Source organism: Caenorhabditis remanei, chromosome IV (genome assembly GCF_010183535.1).
Source record: "Caenorhabditis remanei strain PX506 chromosome IV, whole genome shotgun sequence".
Classification (NCBI taxonomy): Eukaryota; Metazoa; Nematoda; class Chromadorea; order Rhabditida; family Rhabditidae; genus Caenorhabditis; species Caenorhabditis remanei.
The window spans coordinates 7,391,600-7,408,721 of NC_071331.1; the positions used below are offsets into that span (position 1 = coordinate 7,391,600).

Consider the following 17,122-nt stretch of genomic DNA (forward strand, 5'->3'; position numbering starts at 1 on the left):
CGAAACCGTGAGAGACGTGTTCGCGGCTCCCTTTAAGTGATAAGCCGCGAAGCTCGTTTTTTTGTCAAAAAGTTTAATTTTCTTCATATTTGGTCGTTTTAAACCAGATTTTCGTACATTCTCTTTGTTTTTTGCTCAAAATAATATTATAGAATCGAAAAAATCTATTTTCAGTCAACTTATGCAGCGAAAAATGTACAACATGAACGTACAAGTCAAAACGAACATTTCAGGTTATTTTTTCCACGTATTAGTTCCGATTAGGCAGTTTTCCCGTAGTTTCATGAATAAAAATTTCAGACATCTTCTTCTACGCCTCATCTTTCCACTGAATTTGTGAATCTTCAGCGCAACTTCACTTCAACCAAGCTTCTTCAAATTCTAATGTAAATTATTAACTATTTTTCTAATTTTGCCTGTTTTTTCCCTTTTTTTAAATAAAAAATTGTTGTTTCTCTAAAGTTTTTCGTTGTAAGCATTACCAGTTGTGAGTATTCTCATAGTTTTCCTTGTCTGAAATCTTTTTCAAATGTTCTGTCTTTGTCGCATTTTTTAAAGTTTATATATAAAAAATTGTATTTTCTGAAACAGGAAAATGTAATTCTAGTTGATTTTACCTTTTTCTTTGAAACAAACACCTTTTTATTGTGTTTTAGTGAAGGAACTTAGCTTTTTCAAATGCGGCCATCGCCATCCGCCGCGTCGCGACTAATTCCGTTCGAGGCGACGCGGCTCTCGTATAAACGGAGCGCGTTTTCGCGAGGTTCATCACTGTTACCCAGTGAGGCATGTTCAAAAATATTTTTTCTCATTGGTTAAAATAATATTTCATTTCCTTTCAATACAAAAGCTGCGTGAAAAAAATTAACAGCCTGCCGAGAAATGAAAAGCGGTAATGAAAACCGCAAAAAAAAACAAATATGGCGAAAATCGGCCCGCAACATGGCTAGCTGAAATTGTGTGCAGTACAAAGTTTCCCAGAGCACCGTACCTGAATATGACTGTACTGCTACCAGACGGCTATGCAGCCGCTGGCTACATTAGAGATGAAATTAAAATGATTTAAAACGCTATTATTTCGTGCCCGGGGTTGAACCAACTACCTGTAGTCAACGTTGCTTAATTTGCCAGATCGGACGGACGGCGCGTTCCCCTTTATCCTCGCGCCACTGAGAAGGTGTCACCCGGTGGAGACGAAAGTGAGCAGCCGACGTTTCACGGGTTTTGCCGACCGCCTCCCCTTCTCTCTCTCTTCGAATTTGGCTTGAAATTCAGTTTTTTTTAATCCAAAAGACATGATTTTGAGAATTTTGAAAAAAGAAAAAGACGGGCATCATGCGGGGGAAATTTCTGATCTTTTGGTCCACGTTCGAAAAAAATCGGTCCAGTAGGAAGAGCTGTAGGATCGGCGACACACAATCAAACATACAGCCGTTTGCGTTTGTTAATAGTAAAGATAATAGTAAAGATGGGACTTGTACGGGAGAATAATCATTTATTGATTTAGTTTCAAAATTCGCAGAACAATATTCAATCATGTAGTTCTTTACAAAAAAATGGATTATCAAAGTTACTTGGAGTTAGAAAAATACACGAAAATATGTTAGAGTTCGCAATAAAACAAAATGAATTTATGAATGTAGTACAAAAATATACCGAAAAATATTTAAATGATCACGTAGATAGGCTCTCGAACTATTGTTTATTCACTTTGTCCTTCGTTTTTTCCTTTTCTCTTCTTCCTCATCTAATTCTTTTTCATCCAATTCTGCCCTGAAATTTTGAAATCGAACATGTCCTAATAAAATGTATTTTACCGTCGAGCATTTAATTCCTCATGAAAATCTACAACCGCTTTTCTCTTTTCATTGTCGTCAGACTGCTCCAACCAGTTGAACAATCGCAGATATAGCTCTTGTAGATTAGGATTCGCCAGCTTTTCATAAGAAGGTTTTTTCGCCTTGCCACGCCCCATTTGATCTTTTAAAACGTGATATTTTTTTTCCAACCAACTTAGAAATTTTGGTTATGGTTGCTCCATTTTGAATTATGAAATCCTTGACTTTTTTAATGACGTCTTCGGGAACAATTCTTTCATCTTCAAGCGGTCTATTCAGTTTTTCGATAATATCGTCAACAGTGAGAGGTTCCGATTGAGCTGAAGAAGTATCACCTCGATGTGTGTTCGATCGCTTTCCTGGAAATTTCGTAAGCTCGTGATGAAGCTGACAATCTAGCTCGTTCACTCACGTTTCCTATGTGAAATTGTCGCCGAGTCGCTCGTACCGAATCCACGATCCTGACCATGACCACCTGGGGCATTTTGTGTGTGTCTTTCAGCTGATGAACTTTGGGGACCGCCCGAATAGTTGTACTGCAATTGCAGATATTCTGGAAATATCAAAATGAGCATGGAATGCCATCGAAGATTATCTAATTTCCTTTCACTCACGTCTCATATCGGGTCTCAATCCTGATTCATGACCACCCGAGAAATTTTGCGAGAAACCTCCATCTGATGAATATTGTGAGCCACTAGGATCGTAGTTCATAACATCAAAAGAGGGAAAACTGTATCTTCTGCGAGGAGGTAAAAACTGAGAAGAACAAGTTTTAAGATAGAGGAAATATTTATCGAAGATCTCATCTGTTACTGGATTACCTGAAAAAAAGAATAATTAAGGAATAACTCACTCAGCCATCTTCCGGTTTCCCACAAACTCACGTTGATCATGGTACAAGACCGGGAAAGGGTGGTAGCCAGGTGTAGGAGGTCCAATTGGTGGTATTCCCTGGATATCGAAAGGAAATAAAGGTTCGCATTTAACGGGTGGGGTGTTTGCAGTCGGCACTTCTTGATTCGAATACACCTTAGCAAGATGGTGCATATATTCATCGAAGGTGGGAGTTGCTGAAAAAAAAAACAATTGAATCAATTAGTATTCTATCTCTATCCTATGGTCTCCCACAAACTCACGTAGATCACTGTACAGGGGGTCGGGGGTGAGGCCAGGTGGAAGAGGTGGATGTGGTGATCTCAGCATTGATCTAGTAATATCGACACCCGACATAAATTCTTCCCATCTTACAAATGAATCTGGTGACATATCAGGTCCCGTTCGGTGATCTGAAAATAAAACAAACTGATAATCATCTCAGTTCGTCAAATTGTGTGTTGACCATTTACAAACTCACCTGGTATACTATGCTGGGCTGCGTAATGCATGATTCTAATATCAGGAGTGAGTAGATTATTTTTATATTTTCCTGTATATTTCGTGTATTTCTCTAAGTCAAAGTAACTTTCATATTCCATTTATTTGCCGAAAACTACATGATTGAATATTGTTTTTCGGATAAATGATTTTTCCAGGAAGTTATGTTTCTACTTGTTTACATGTCAGTAATTTCTACTCGTTTTCATTTCGGCAATTGAAAAAACGTTTGAGAAAAAGAGAGAGAGAGTGAACACGAGTTCCAAAAATCCTCAAATCGTGGTGAGACCCATTTGATCTACCTGCCCGCTAATTTTGCTCTCTCTTTCTCCCTTTCTCTTTCATCTAACCTGGTTCTTGGCCGAAATGTTCTTTATTTTCTTTTGCTTTAAGATATTAATATCATTTTCCTTCATTCCGAAGTTTCTATTTATTAGAAAAGATGCCTAACCCTCCGTACCTTGAAACGTGAAAATCGTGGTGAGACCCATTTGATCTACCTACCCGCCAAAACTATTCGTCTCCATCTCACCATCGGTCATTTCTTCTCTTTTTCATCGATTTTGTTAGAAATTTTTGTGTTTTGTCTCGGCTATTTTTCAAATGTTTTGTTTTCACTTCTACTAAAATTTCTAGTATTTTTCAGAAGAGATGTCTAACATGTATCCTCAAAACCCGAACGATCAACCAGGACAAAGACGGAGTAACAGACAGAACCCTCCCCAAAATCGGACACCTCCACCTCCTATCGAACAACTCAATCCCCCGTGGAACCCTCATTTGGGAGCCCAACAATGGACATCTCAAAGCCAAATAGTAGCACCAAATATGCACCGTATGTTTTTGAAATTCCCATTTTCAGGTATAAAATTATTAGTATTTTCAGAACCGATGGCTAACATGGATCCTCGGAACCCCGACACTCAACCTGGAGGAATGGAACAAAACCAACCTGATGCATTCCCTAATCCACAACTTCCATTTCTTCGAGAACTTCACATGCAACCTTATCAGCCGGAAGTTGTTCCTGAAGAATATCAACCACGTAAGTTCATTAGTTCCAAAGATATATACAGTACCTTAAGAGTATATTATGTTTTGCCATTTTCAGTTAAAAATGCTCAATTAAAGAGTGTGTCATAGTAAAACTAACTGTCGTACAAAATAACTTTTTATGTTATCAAACAGTCCACGAATAGAACTTCATTTTTGTAGTTGATAACTCACTTTTTTGTAGTTAGTCCCTAACAAGTTACGTATCGACAAAGTAAATTCCCCTTAAATCGATTTTTGATGATTTTTGAGCTGTCCTCTTAAAATGATCATAACTCACTAGGGATCGTTTATACAAAAAAGTTGTCAACTAGAAAAATGAAGCTCAACTTTTGATATGTATGATTGATTTGAAATTAACTTGGTGGGACAATCACTGATACCGTAACACATTCTCAAAGTTGAGATTTTCAACTGAAAAAAGAAAAATCGGAAATATTTTTGGTCGATACTGTAGTTTTCGAAATTTCAGAATATCTATCAACTCGAGCCAACTATACAAGCAGCTCACATAGTTTATCTACTCCTCCACTCCAGGTATGCAGTTTTAACTGAAATTCATTGAATTTCAGTGATTTTTCAGACTCAGACTCATCCGACAAACAATATAAACACCGAAGGATATCCACCATTCACATTCGGTGAAAATTACGCGCAAAATGCGAGGCTTATGACTGCTGGAGGATTCGAGATGGGAGGTTTAGCAGATATGAGACGTGAGTTTGACGTGAGGAATACGGTTTTTCAATATCTATATTTTCCAGATAATCCAAATCCGCAAGGTTCTATGAATCCACTCCACCCTAACGCTCCAGATTCCCCGGTTAACTGGGAACGACTAACAGTTCGAAAAGTGATTCAGATTTGGAAAAACCTCTTGGAGATGGAGAACGTATTGATACTGCAGAGGTCGCTAGAAAGATTACGAATTTGATAAACAATACCCCATCCGGAAAAGGAAAATATTTCGAATGTGTTGGTGGCAAAATGAAAAATTATAAAAAGTACATAGATGTTTTCTATGATCTCAAAGAGTACAAGGAATTGAATGAAGAAGGGCAAGATGTATTTCGTCGGTGGTACAATTGGTGGAATATTCCGGATGATGAGAAAAGAAAATCGATATTGAATATGCATGAAACGCTTAAAACTGAATGGTGGGAGAGCATTCAATTGTTATTTGCAAATTGCAATTTTTAACATTTCAGGTTTAACATGAGAAGTGCGAAAAATGCCGAAAGAATCGAAAATAAGCTGAAACTGAGAAACCAGGAATTGAAAAGGAAGAGTGATGCGGTAGACGAGAAAAATCGGGTTAGAGAAGAGAAGAACGCAAGAAAAAAAGAGGAGAAAAAGAAGACGCGAGAGGAAAAAGCATTGATGAAAGGAAGAAAGTAATTCTGATAATTGTTATTTCTTGTATCACTTGTTATCTGGTCTGTTATTTTTTATTTCAAATGTTATTTCTTAATTATATTGGTTTTATTTTGAAATTTTAGAATTCGATACATAAATGATCCATTTGATCTACTCCTGCCCGTCCGCTCACTCGTTTCCTGTTTTACTCTCAAGCTTTGAGTCGACTTCATTAACGGAAGAAATTCACAATTGGTTGCTTGCCAGATGAAGTGAAGGAACTTATCTTGAACGAAATGAAAAATGCAGAGGGTCACATTTTGAATGAGCCATATATGAAGAAATATTCGAAGACAAATCAACTCGATTTTCCGAAAGTCAAGAGTTACCATGCTTATAAGAAGAAACTTTTCAAAAAAGGTTGTGATATCATTCTTATATATAAAACGCATGTGGAGTCTGTCCATCTGTCCCAATGTCCGCAAATTTTGAGAAATGAGAAAGAAAGGCGGCCGGGCCCAAAATCGAACTTGCGCTCTTTGCGCAGAGATCGCCGCCTTGGACCACTCGGCCACGCGGACACATTTCAGAGAAGGTGAACACTTAAATAAGGAGAGGCCAGCCGGATGAAGCGCCGAAGGCGCGGCAGCCAGGCTGGTTTAACATAATTTTGAATATTTATAAATTTTATTTCATTTTTATAATTCTAATAAAATACTTACTGTCGAAAAAATAAAGTTTCGACAAGGATTTTCAAAAAAAATTTCGCGCGCTGAAACGCGCAAGCGCATAAAGTTCTGGGCGGAGCTTAAACTGCAAGCTTAAATAAGCGGCGCGGTTCTAATTCCAGTTGTTTTTTCCAAATTAAGAACCGCGCCGCTTGCAGTTTAAGCTCCGCCCAGAACTTTATGCGCTTGCGCGTTTGAGCGCGCGAAATTTTTTTTGAAAATCCTTGTCGAAACTTTATTTTTTCGACAGTATTTGAATTTTTAAACAATTTCCGGTTCTCTATTGGAAAAAGATTTCAAGATTGGTTTTCAATCTTGTGAAAATCGTGGTGAGACCCATTTGATCTACCTGCCCGCTAATTTTGCTCTCTCTTTCTCTCTCTCTCTTTCATCTAACCTGGTTCTTGGCCGAAATGTTCTTATTTTCTTCGGTTTTCAGATATTTTTCATCATGTTTTTGGAAAATAATATTTCTTTATTCCAAAACTTCTACCTTCTCAGAATAGATGCCTAACCCTCCGTACTTTGAAACGTTAAAATCGTGGTGAGACCCATTTGATCTACCTACATCTACCTAAAACTATTCGTCTCCATCTCACCATCGGTCATTTCTTCTCTTTTTCATCGATTTTGTTTGAATTTTTTGTGTTTTGTCTCGGCTAATTTTCAGATGTTTTGTTTTCACTTCTACTAAAATTTCTAGTATTTTTCAGAAGAGATATCTAACATGTATCCTCAACACCCGAACGATCAACCAGAACAAAGACGGAGTAACAGACGGAACCCTCCCCAAAATCGAACATCTCCACTTCCTATCGAACACCTCCACCCCCCGTGGAACCCTCATTTGGGAGCCCAACAATGGCCTGCTCAAAGCCAAATAGTAGCACCAAATATGCACCGTATGTTTTTGAAATTCCCATTTTTTAGGAATAAAATTGTTAGTATTTTCAGAGCATCCTCGAAACCCGAACGATCAACCAGGACAAGGGGACCAATGGGCACTGCCAAATGTACAACGTATGTTCATGAAATGCTCATTCTTTAGATATACAATTTTTAGTATTTTCAGAACCGATGGCTAACATGGATCCTCGGAACCCCGACACTCAACCTGGAGGAATGGAACAAAACCAACCTGATGGATTCCCAAATCCTCAACACTCATTTCTTCGAGAACTTCACATGCAACCTTATCAACCGGAAACTGTTCCTGGAGAATATCAACCACGTAAGTTTATTAGTTCCTAGCATATACACAGTAAAGTGTTTTAAGTTTTGCTTTTTCAGTTAAAAATGCCCATTTTAAGAGTGTGCCATGGTAAAACTAACTGTCCCACAAAATAACTTTTTATGGCATCGAACAGACCAAGAATAGAACTTCATTTTTGCATTACAACTTTTTTGTGCAAGCACTTCCCAGAGAGATATAGTCATTTTAACTGGACAGCTCAAAAATCACTCTATTTTGCACTGAAATGAGATGATTACTTTGACGATATGTCACTTGCTAGAGCGCCGTGCAAAATGTTGCCAACTACAAAAATGAAGTTCTATTCACGGTCTGTTTGATCCCATAAAAATTATTTTGAAAGACAGTTAGTTTTACTATGACACACTCTCAAAGTTGGACATTTTCAACTGAAAAAGGCAAAAATTAATTCACTTTTGAGCGGTACTGTAATTGCTCTTTTTTGCAGAAAATATGGCGCCTGACTATCAGTTTCCCCCACAGAATCCACTTATTCACCAGGCTCCAGCGACTAGTGTTGGTGGACCAGTAAGATTTCCCCCAGGAACCGGGCCGATGGGTCAACACCCTGGACGTAAGTTGAAGACATTATCAGGTGAAACGATGACGTGGCAATTTTCAGAACGTCAGCTGAGTCCATACTTTCCTCAAGGCAATCCACCAACTGTCAACTCGCGGAGAGGCAATAGGCCGACAGGAAGAAGACAACCTCAGATGCCTGATACTTCCGGTCCTTTCCAAGGACAACCCAGTTTGACAGGCCAGCCTGAGCACACTGCCAATTTTCACACATGGCCAGAAGCTCAGCGGCAGGTTTCTCAACAGATGTTCTCAGCACCTTTTCCTCAGGTAATCAATTGTAATTCAAGTTTCTATGTCTCTTCAATTTCTTTCAGACCCCACCGCACCATGATGTTCACGGGGAAAATTATCCACAATACCGGACGTCTCCAAGTTCTGAGGAGCTAATCCCCGGTTTACCAAAGCACTATTTAATAACTGAAGAGAAAGCTCTCGAGATATTGAAGAAGCGTATCGTTGGGAAAATTGATCCGTTGAAGCTCAAGAAAGAGGTCTCAGAGTTCGCAGAGTTTAAACTATCGAAACAATTGAAAGGACAGCTTACTCGAAATGTCCTTAATAGTAATAAAAACTTTGGAACTATAATGAACAATGCTAAAGATTTCGACTTGATGTCAGAAGAGTACAAAGAGATATACAAGAGAATGCACAATTGGTGGCATAATACCGAAGATGTTAAATTAAGAATTGTGTCTGTGGTTCCCGACATTGAACAGTAAGTTCTATGGGAATTTGATTAATTATGATAGTTCAATTCATTCAGAAACAGGCCGAACCGTTATTAAATCATGAGCGATACGCAACAATATGGACAATCAGCACTTTCATATGATGAATTCTCAAGTTTATTATTATTTTAATCGGTTATTTGTATCTTTTATTGTGAATATTTTCCATTTAATCAATTATATTGATGTAGATTTTCAATTTGAGAGAGCAAAAGTTTTCTGAGTTTACACGAGTTCTATTTCTTATCTGACAAGGTACCGTCCATGTTTATTCTGTTTTTAAACCAAATTCGTTATGAGACCCATTTGATCTACTTGTGTACCGGTCTCATTTTCACACTATGTCCAGAATTGTCGTTTTTAGTCATTATTGCTTTTTTCGTCTGTTATTGCTTTTACAGCCCTTCTGTTGAAATTCCCATTTTCTATAATTTTTAGTACTCATTTTCAGTAGAGATGGATGACATGTATCCTGAAAACCTCGACAATCAACCTGGAGAAATGGGACAAAACCCACCATATTTCTTCCCAAATCCTCCACCTCAACATCACCAAGAACCTCCCTTTATGAATCCTAATCAACCGCATAACGCCACTGGAGGATTGCAACCCTCGGAATATGAGAGAATGAATATCAATCATTTAGCTTTTGCTCGGGATTACGTGATGTTAGGCATACAACGTACGTGATTGTTCAAAGTTATATGTAGCTACCAGACACTCATGCTTTTTTTCAGAGAATCCAGTTCTTCCTTATCATAATCCCCACCAATTCATTCCTCTGGCTCAAGTACCTGATGATCAATCAATGAGGCTTGAAGTTGGAATACGTGAGTTTTCAGTCATGTTTCCATATATCAGAACAATTCTTCCACTTTCAGAAAATCCAAACTACTATCAGGACATTCAAGACAGGCGACCAAATCTTCCGGCTCCAGAAGAAGACATTTTTTCTGATGCTGACAAAGAAATGTTGGAAGCGTTACAGCGTGATTATCCAGATGAACATCAGGTTTGCAGTTGCAATCCGAATGAACATGGTTATGATACATTTTTTTAGGTCGAGCCGACAATCGATGCATACGAAAACATTTATAATGATCAGAGAGATGTACCAGCTGAAAGAGACGCGCAAAGTGAGGAAACTCTCGGTAATTCTGAATACGATGAAGAAGTGTTAGCAGGACCTTGCTCTACGAGTCGTAAGTTTGATTGTATTAATTGATTTCATTAGTTTCATTTCTATTTCAGAACACTCTACAAGTCCACCTAAAAGTTCCAGACAAAATCAAGCCTTAGATTATGTCGAACAGTTGAATAAAATGCATAAAACACTCAATACTAAGAAAATAGCGAGGAATTTTATCAAATGGGACGGCAGTTATCCAGATAACAGAATAAAACTTGCCATGACGATTCATACGGATTTGGATTATTTCAATGCCCAAATAAAAACACCTGTAGTCTACAGCGAAATGAATAACGAACAGAAAGTTATGTACTCGCGATTGAACAATTTATTGAGATTTAGTAACAAAGGAATCGTAACTATTCTAGAATTGTATGAGGAAATGGCGGAAGCATGGTAAAAAAGAATAGTCCCTGCTCAAATTTAAATCTTCTTTTTATTTCAGGATACAAAAGACCAAAAAAAAGAGCAGGGAGAAGTACGCACAAAACGAGGGCGCTTCTAATGATCGTGGACTCGATAGTGGCAATTCAGCAAGACCTTTCGATAGGACTCGTAAGTTCGAAGGCTTTGATTGAGAAGTGGTCTTTTTTGCATGTACAGTACCGGTCAGAAGAATAAGGACTTTGGCAGTTTTCAGTTAAAATTGTCCAACTTTAAGAGAGTGTCATGGTAATACTGATTGTCACACTCAGTAGTTTTTTGATGAGTCATATAGATCAAAAGTAGAGCTTCATTTTTGTAGTTGACAACTTTTTTGTACTGGTTTTTCCTAGTAAGTTATCGACAAAGTAATTTCTGCGACTGATTTCAAATCTTTTTTGAGCTTTATTCTTAAAATGACTATAACCCGCTAGGAAGTGTCCGCACAAAAAAGTTGTCAACTACACGGTCTCCCAGACTCCGAGAAAGAACTGCAAGGAAATTTTTGATCTACCCTCACGAAACGAAAAATTTGAGAAATTAGCAGGTCTAGAACATTATTTCTATAATTTTTAGCGTAAAGCTCAAGGTCAGAAGTAAGAAAATTTCAGTTTTAGAATTATTCTGAGAGCATTATCCACGCATTCAATCCAAAAAATCCTGGTTTCAGATACTTTTTCAAGTCGAAAAGGCAATTTTTTATTTTGATTTCGGAAAAATCTACGGGATTTGTTTATTTCTCAATATCATCCAACGAATGATAACTCAAAACGTGCTCCGGAGATTTGTACACATTTCTGTAGGATGGTTTTTTAATTTGTTCATTAGTTTTCGAGAAAATAACAAAAAATTGAAAGAAATTCGGAATTTGATCGATTTCTCGAAAACTAATGAGCAAATTGAAAAACCGTCCTACAGAAATGTGTACAAATCTCCGGAGCACGTTTTGAGCTATCATTCGTTGGATAATATTGAAAAATGAACAAATCCCGTAGATTTTTCCGAAATCAAAATAAAAAATTGCCTTTTCGACTTGAAAAAGTATCTAAAACGAGGATTTTTTGGATTGAATGGGTGGATAATGCTCTCAGAATAATTCTAAAACTGAAATTTTCTTACTTCTGACATTGAGCTTTACGCTAAAAATTAAAGTAATAACGTTTTAGACCTGCTAATTTCTCAAATTTTTCGTTTCATGAGGGTAGATCAAAAATTTCCTTGCAGTTCTTACTCGGAGTCTGGGAGACTGTGAACTACAAAAATGAAGCTCCACCTTTGATCTGCATGATTCATTAAAAACCTACGTGGTGTGACAATCAGAATGACTATGACACACTCTCAAATTTTGAAAATTTCAACTTAAAGCGGCCAGTACATAAACTTTTGACCGGTACTGTACCTCCGAGTATTCTTTCCACCATACAAACCTTCACCTTCTGTTGCAGAAAGTGTCAGCCGAGAAGAAGCTCTAAAAGTCAGCAAACAGCTGGATGAACCAACCGAAAGTGTCGATACTCGTGATGTTGCCAAGAGAGTTAAACACTTGATACATCTTGATGTGGTCAAAAGAACGCCTATATCTTTAATGGTTGGTGTCGATCTAAGGGATTTCAAAAAACATTTTATTGACATTGAAAACCCGAAAGAATACAGCGAAATGAAAGGTGCGCAGAAAAACATCTTCAGGCGATTGCACAATTGGTTGGATTGTGATGACGCAGAGAGAGAAAAGATTATGAATATGTGCAATGAATTGATAAAAGCGAGGTACAGATAAAATCTCGATTTACAAATTTTGAATGTTTCAAAACTTCAGGGGAAAAGACACAAGGAAGTGGGAGAATCGTATGAAACGCAAATCGCAAGTGCAACAAAATCCGGGTACTGATGGTAGTGGATTAGAAATATCATAGGACTATTTTTAATAATTTCAGACAATAAATCGATATCACTGGTCAAAGTCTCTCAAACATACCTTCTGCCCACAGCTGAACCCAAAACCGAGAGAATCCTGGAAATAGTCAAGAAATTAAGTAAATCTCTGGAAGATGAAGAAAGTATCGATAAAAATCATCTTACTGAACAATTTCGTCGTTGGACGAAACAATGGCATTATAGTAAACTTCGTGATATTCTTGGTATCGGTGAAAACTATCAATTTGGAGCAGCTATCACTAAATGCGCCGATAAATATCAGCAACAGGTGTGCTTACGATTCCACAATTGGTTGAAGGAGGAAGAGAGAATGGAGATGTTAGATTACCATAAAGAAGTGAGGAAAGTATGGTACGGAGCAATTTAGATGTTTAATTGTAAACTTTGAATCATTTCAGGGAAACGAAAGGCGAGTTGATAATGATCAAAAAAGAGAGAGGAATGGAAGAGCAGGAGCCATTGGCAAAAAAGAGAAAGCGCAATGATACGCCGTGATTTTTTATTTATTTATCTTCTGGTGGCTATATTGTATGGTTTATTCATATTGTTTTATTGTGAATTTATTTCTGATATTTTATTTATTTACAAAAAGTGTTATTTTAAATTAGAAATGTGGATTTTTCATGTCGTTTTCAGAAAAATGCCCAAGGAAGATGAAAACGGTACCGTCTTCATCTGCAAAACATTTCTCAGCGCGTCTTGCGTCTTTTGGACCAGCTAGAGATCATGGAATGTTTTACGATGTCGATTTGAAAAATATCTGAAACCCGAAGAAAGAAAAGAAAGACAATTCGTCCAAAAACCAGGTTGGATGAAAGAGTAAGAGAGAAAGAGAGAGAGAGAGACACCAAGATCCAAAAACCCACATATCGTGGTGAGACCCATTTGATCTACCCGCCCGCCACAATAATATATTTCTGTTTCATTAAAGTATTTTCCACTCGTTTTCTTCTTCTTTTTTTTGTTCGTTTGTTTGGATTTTACGTGCTCCGTTTTCAATTTTCCCTTTTCCACTCATTCCAAACTTTTATGTAGTTCATATTTTTAGTAGAGATGTCTAACATGCATCCTAGAAACGTGAACGATCAACCAGGACAAAGTGGGAATAACGGACCAGACCCTTCTCAAAATCCAATGCCTCAACCACCTTCACTGTGGAATCCTAATTCGTGGAACCCTTGGGGAGTCCAACAATCGGGAGACCAATGGGTACCTCCAAATGTGCAACGTAAGTTCTTAATTAGCAATTCCTATAAAATAGTATTTCACAGAAAACGTGACGCCTGGCTACCCCATTCCCCCACAGAATCGCCCAAATCCTCAATTTGCTGATGTTGTTGGTGGACCAATGATATCTCACGCAGGAAGCGGGCCGATGGGTCATCCCCATGGACGTAAGTAAAAGACAATATCAATCTGCCTCTTTCTAAATTCTTGTCTTAAATTCTTGTATTTTCAGAAGATCCAAACTACTATCAGGACATTCAACAGAGAAATCACTATCCTCCACTGCAGAGGCTTTTCTCTGGTGAATTCAATCCTCTTGTCGATCGCAACCAACCTCTTGGAGATCTCAATCCGAGAGGCGCTTTCATCCCAACTCAACACTCAATGTACCAGAATCCATGGAATGCACAACGTGAGTTTTCAATCATCAACGTCATCACTATCAACAGATTTTCAGAGAATCCGCCAATGCAATACAATTATCCGAATGAGCCCCAGAGATTTCTAGCTAATCCTGTCCCGGTATGCAATCGCAATCTAGATAAACATGGTGATGATATATTTTACAGATGCAGCCAATATACGATAGAAACCATTATGGTCTGCCAGCTGGAATACAGGCGCAAAATGAGATATCTCTTGGTGGAGCTGAATTTAGTCGTGAGTTGTTGTTATTTTCAGCCTCATAAATCCTTTTTGATTTCAGAACATCCTACGAGTTCAAGAAGTCAACTCAACCCCGGAACTGTCTATTCATTTATCGAATCTCATATTAAATCAGCTGAATTTAAACGCGAGAAGGCTCTGGAAATTGTGAAGAAGTTGGAAAAGCCTCTGGAAGAGGGAGAAGCTATAGATAAAAACGAACTCGCTGCACAGTTCAAAAAGTGGCAGGATAATTCAAAGAAAAGACGAAAATTCCGTGATACACTTGGAATAGACAGAGGATATCTATTAGCAACAGCCATCTCCCAATACGATTATGTAGATCAGCGAATGGCATGCTTACGATTGCACAATTGGTTGAAGGAAAATGAGAGAGAGGCGATGTTAGTGTACCATGAAGAAGTGAGAGAGGCATGGTACGGAGCAATTTAGATTTTCAAGTGTAAAACATTCCATCATTTCAGGGTAAATGAAAAAAAGTTGATAATGAGCGGAGAAGCTGAAAAGCGAGCCTTTGGCAAAGAAGAGAAAAGGCAATGATGCGCCGTGATTTCTGTATTATTTATCTTCTGGTGGCTATATTCACATGTATTGTTTTATTCTCAATTAATTTCTGATATTTTAATATTTACAAAAAGTGTTATTTCAAATTAGAAAAATTGAACATATATTTCAGGTCGTTTTCAGAAAAATGTCTGAAGGGAGATGAAAACGGTACGGTTTTTATCAGCGTCTCTCGCGTCTTTTTGGAGAATTTCTTACTCATCTAGAGTTTTCGACATTGAGAAGAAGAGAAAATGTGTCGGCGGGTAGGGAGATCAAATGGTCTTGCCACAATGGGAATTTTCCAAAAAGAATCAAAACGGGAATAGTAACCGTATTTGTGTGATGAAAGAGAATACACAACATTTCGAAAAAATACCAATTTATTCAAAATAAAAAAAGTTATCCCAAAAAAAAAAGATTATATTTTACAAATTAGATTTCTTGGCACGCCGACGCCTGTTCAAGAAGAAGTCCTTGATTTGGTTGAAGGAGAGACTGAATTTAGCTGCAAGTTCTTCAATTAATTCCTTACCTGGACGGTTGTTGATCTCGTAGATTCCCATCAAAACTTCCATCTGCTCCTTCGAAAAAGTGAATCTAGTTTTCTTCATTTTTTCCTGTAAATCCTTTCTCATACTTACCTTCTCAACACTCAGAATCTTGTTCTTTTCTTCTTCCGATAGCTTCATCCAGTTGTGCATCCTCACGAAAACCGCTCTTCCAGGTGCCAACAGCTCCTCCCATGGTGCCGGATTCCTCGAGATCACCGAAAAGTGACCTTGAGTCTTTTCCAGCACCATCTCCGCGAACTTGGTTTGATTGATCCCGTTCATCTTCAGCCAATTCTTCACATCTCCAACAGTTTTTCTCGTGTCAATGGCGTCGGCCACTGGAGTGTCCAGGCGATTTTTGAGTTCTTCAGCAGTGATATCCCGGATGACAGCAGCATGACCTGGAGCTCCTGAAAATAAAACTATTGGGAAATGGGAATCATATTTTTTATGGCTGAAAGTAAAATAGACTTTGAAATAACTCACCAATTTCATATGGTTTCGAAAACATTCTCTTCTTTTCCGTCTGTCGAATCGGTCCGATTGAAGAGTCCACTTGTTGATTTTGATAAACTCCAAATGTGAGAGCATTGAAGTGTTGTTCTCCATACAATCCATTTCCAGAAGGATCTTTGTTTTCATCGTTTTCCTTCTCCACAACATCTTCCGTGCATATCTGGTCCAACAAGTGGCACAATGGGTCTTCTGATGCTGCTCCATCTTCCAAAAAATAATCCAGAAATCCGTCCTCGAGTCCAGTTTCGGCTTGTTCGATGATTTCTTCAAGATTTCCATCTTTTCCAACCAACTCCTTGATCGTCGCATCTTCTTCGAAATCCACAGCAATCTTGAGTCCGTTCGTGGTGTTCATGTTGATAGTTATCTGAAAATAACGTGAATTAATTGAAATAGAAAAACCAGAAAAAGGTGATGAAGAGGGAGGAAAACTAGAAACAGGGGGAAATGAGAGAGACACGACCGTCAGAAGACTGACGACTGAAGTGTGCTCCCATCGGATGGGAGGGTCATAAAGTGGGCGGGGCCAACCTATATGACTCCACCTGCCTGACTTCCCATTCCGCTAATTATATGCGTACTGCCCGCCCAATTTACACGTTTTATCATCACATTTTCTTTGGGAAGAGTTCCGAATAGTTGGAAAACAAAAAAGAACATCTGCCTATAACTGTGAGAGGAACTGTGTTCTCTGGGAAACAATGCATCTCAATTTTCACCTGTATGTTGTAAATTAAAAAGAACACCTGCCAATACAGATAGGAAAGACCGCGTAGTTATTGTGGGATTAAACACAGGAAGTGGGAGAAATATACCGAATCTGTAAGTTAACTTATAATCAGCATTGTGGGAGAAATAAATGTTGGATTGACTATGAACGGCTACAGTAGGATCAGGTGATCCAATTATTTATCATTTTTTGTTTGAGGGCTCTATTAGGAAGAGGTGTGTATTGGTTCGGGAGATTCTGGATGCTGAAAGAAGATATCTGGAGACTAGAGAGCACCTAAAAATAGAGTTATTAATAGAACAATTTCGACATGATAAATTTCTTAGATAGACTTTGTTTCCAGATTATAATCATTGGAAGTTAAGGGGGTAGAGTGCTGATTCTGATGAGAAGTTGAAGAAGTTTGTGGTGGAAAAGTAGACAGT

The 17,122-nt window shown here is 38.1% G+C and overlaps 6 protein-coding genes across 6 annotated transcripts; 4 read left to right on the top strand and 2 right to left on the bottom strand.

The window, feature by feature from the left end:
• Positions 1-1,940: 1,940 nt before the first annotated feature.
• GCK72_012715 (uncharacterized protein) lies at positions 1,941-3,226 on the bottom strand (the record flags this gene model as incomplete). The annotated part of the gene is made up of 6 exons (XM_003097366.2): positions 1,941-2,197; positions 2,251-2,391; positions 2,453-2,662; positions 2,726-2,911; positions 2,978-3,127; positions 3,196-3,226. 6 exons carry the CDS (start codon positions 3,224-3,226, stop codon positions 1,941-1,943), a joined length of 975 nt encoding a protein of 324 aa, XP_003097414.2.
• Positions 3,227-3,866: 640 nt separating this feature from the next.
• On the top strand, positions 3,867-5,666 carry GCK72_012716 (uncharacterized protein; the record flags this gene model as incomplete). The annotated part of the gene is made up of 7 exons (XM_053729346.1): positions 3,867-4,050; positions 4,102-4,260; positions 4,741-4,805; positions 4,852-4,984; positions 5,033-5,050; positions 5,131-5,425; positions 5,477-5,666. The coding sequence occupies 7 exons, from the start codon at positions 3,867-3,869 to the stop codon at positions 5,664-5,666; spliced, it is 1,044 nt and encodes a 347-aa protein (XP_053584118.1).
• A 1,413-nt stretch (positions 5,667-7,079) lies between these two features.
• Positions 7,080-8,971, top strand: GCK72_012717 (uncharacterized protein; the record flags this gene model as incomplete). Its single annotated transcript, XM_053729347.1, has 7 exons — positions 7,080-7,254; positions 7,307-7,372; positions 7,425-7,583; positions 8,053-8,178; positions 8,227-8,453; positions 8,501-8,901; positions 8,950-8,971. The coding sequence occupies 7 exons, from the start codon at positions 7,080-7,082 to the stop codon at positions 8,969-8,971; spliced, it is 1,176 nt and encodes a 391-aa protein (XP_053584119.1).
• Positions 8,972-9,370: 399 nt separating this feature from the next.
• GCK72_012718 (uncharacterized protein) lies at positions 9,371-12,956 on the top strand (the record flags this gene model as incomplete). The annotated part of the gene is made up of 10 exons (XM_053729348.1): positions 9,371-9,596; positions 9,652-9,744; positions 9,796-9,926; positions 9,975-10,116; positions 10,166-10,499; positions 10,549-10,658; positions 11,972-12,293; positions 12,343-12,407; positions 12,461-12,812; positions 12,860-12,956. The coding sequence occupies 10 exons, from the start codon at positions 9,371-9,373 to the stop codon at positions 12,954-12,956; spliced, it is 1,872 nt and encodes a 623-aa protein (XP_053584120.1).
• A 558-nt stretch (positions 12,957-13,514) lies between these two features.
• Positions 13,515-14,786, top strand: GCK72_012719 (uncharacterized protein; the record flags this gene model as incomplete). Its single annotated transcript, XM_003097399.2, has 6 exons — positions 13,515-13,689; positions 13,733-13,855; positions 13,921-14,100; positions 14,146-14,210; positions 14,258-14,348; positions 14,395-14,786. 6 exons carry the CDS (start codon positions 13,515-13,517, stop codon positions 14,784-14,786), a joined length of 1,026 nt encoding a protein of 341 aa, XP_003097447.2.
• Positions 14,787-15,325: 539 nt separating this feature from the next.
• Positions 15,326-16,322, bottom strand: GCK72_012720 (uncharacterized protein; the record flags this gene model as incomplete). Its single annotated transcript, XM_003090040.2, has 2 exons — positions 15,326-15,861; positions 15,938-16,322. 2 exons carry the CDS (start codon positions 16,320-16,322, stop codon positions 15,326-15,328), a joined length of 921 nt encoding a protein of 306 aa, XP_003090088.2.
• Between the last annotated feature and the right edge of the window lie 800 nt (positions 16,323-17,122).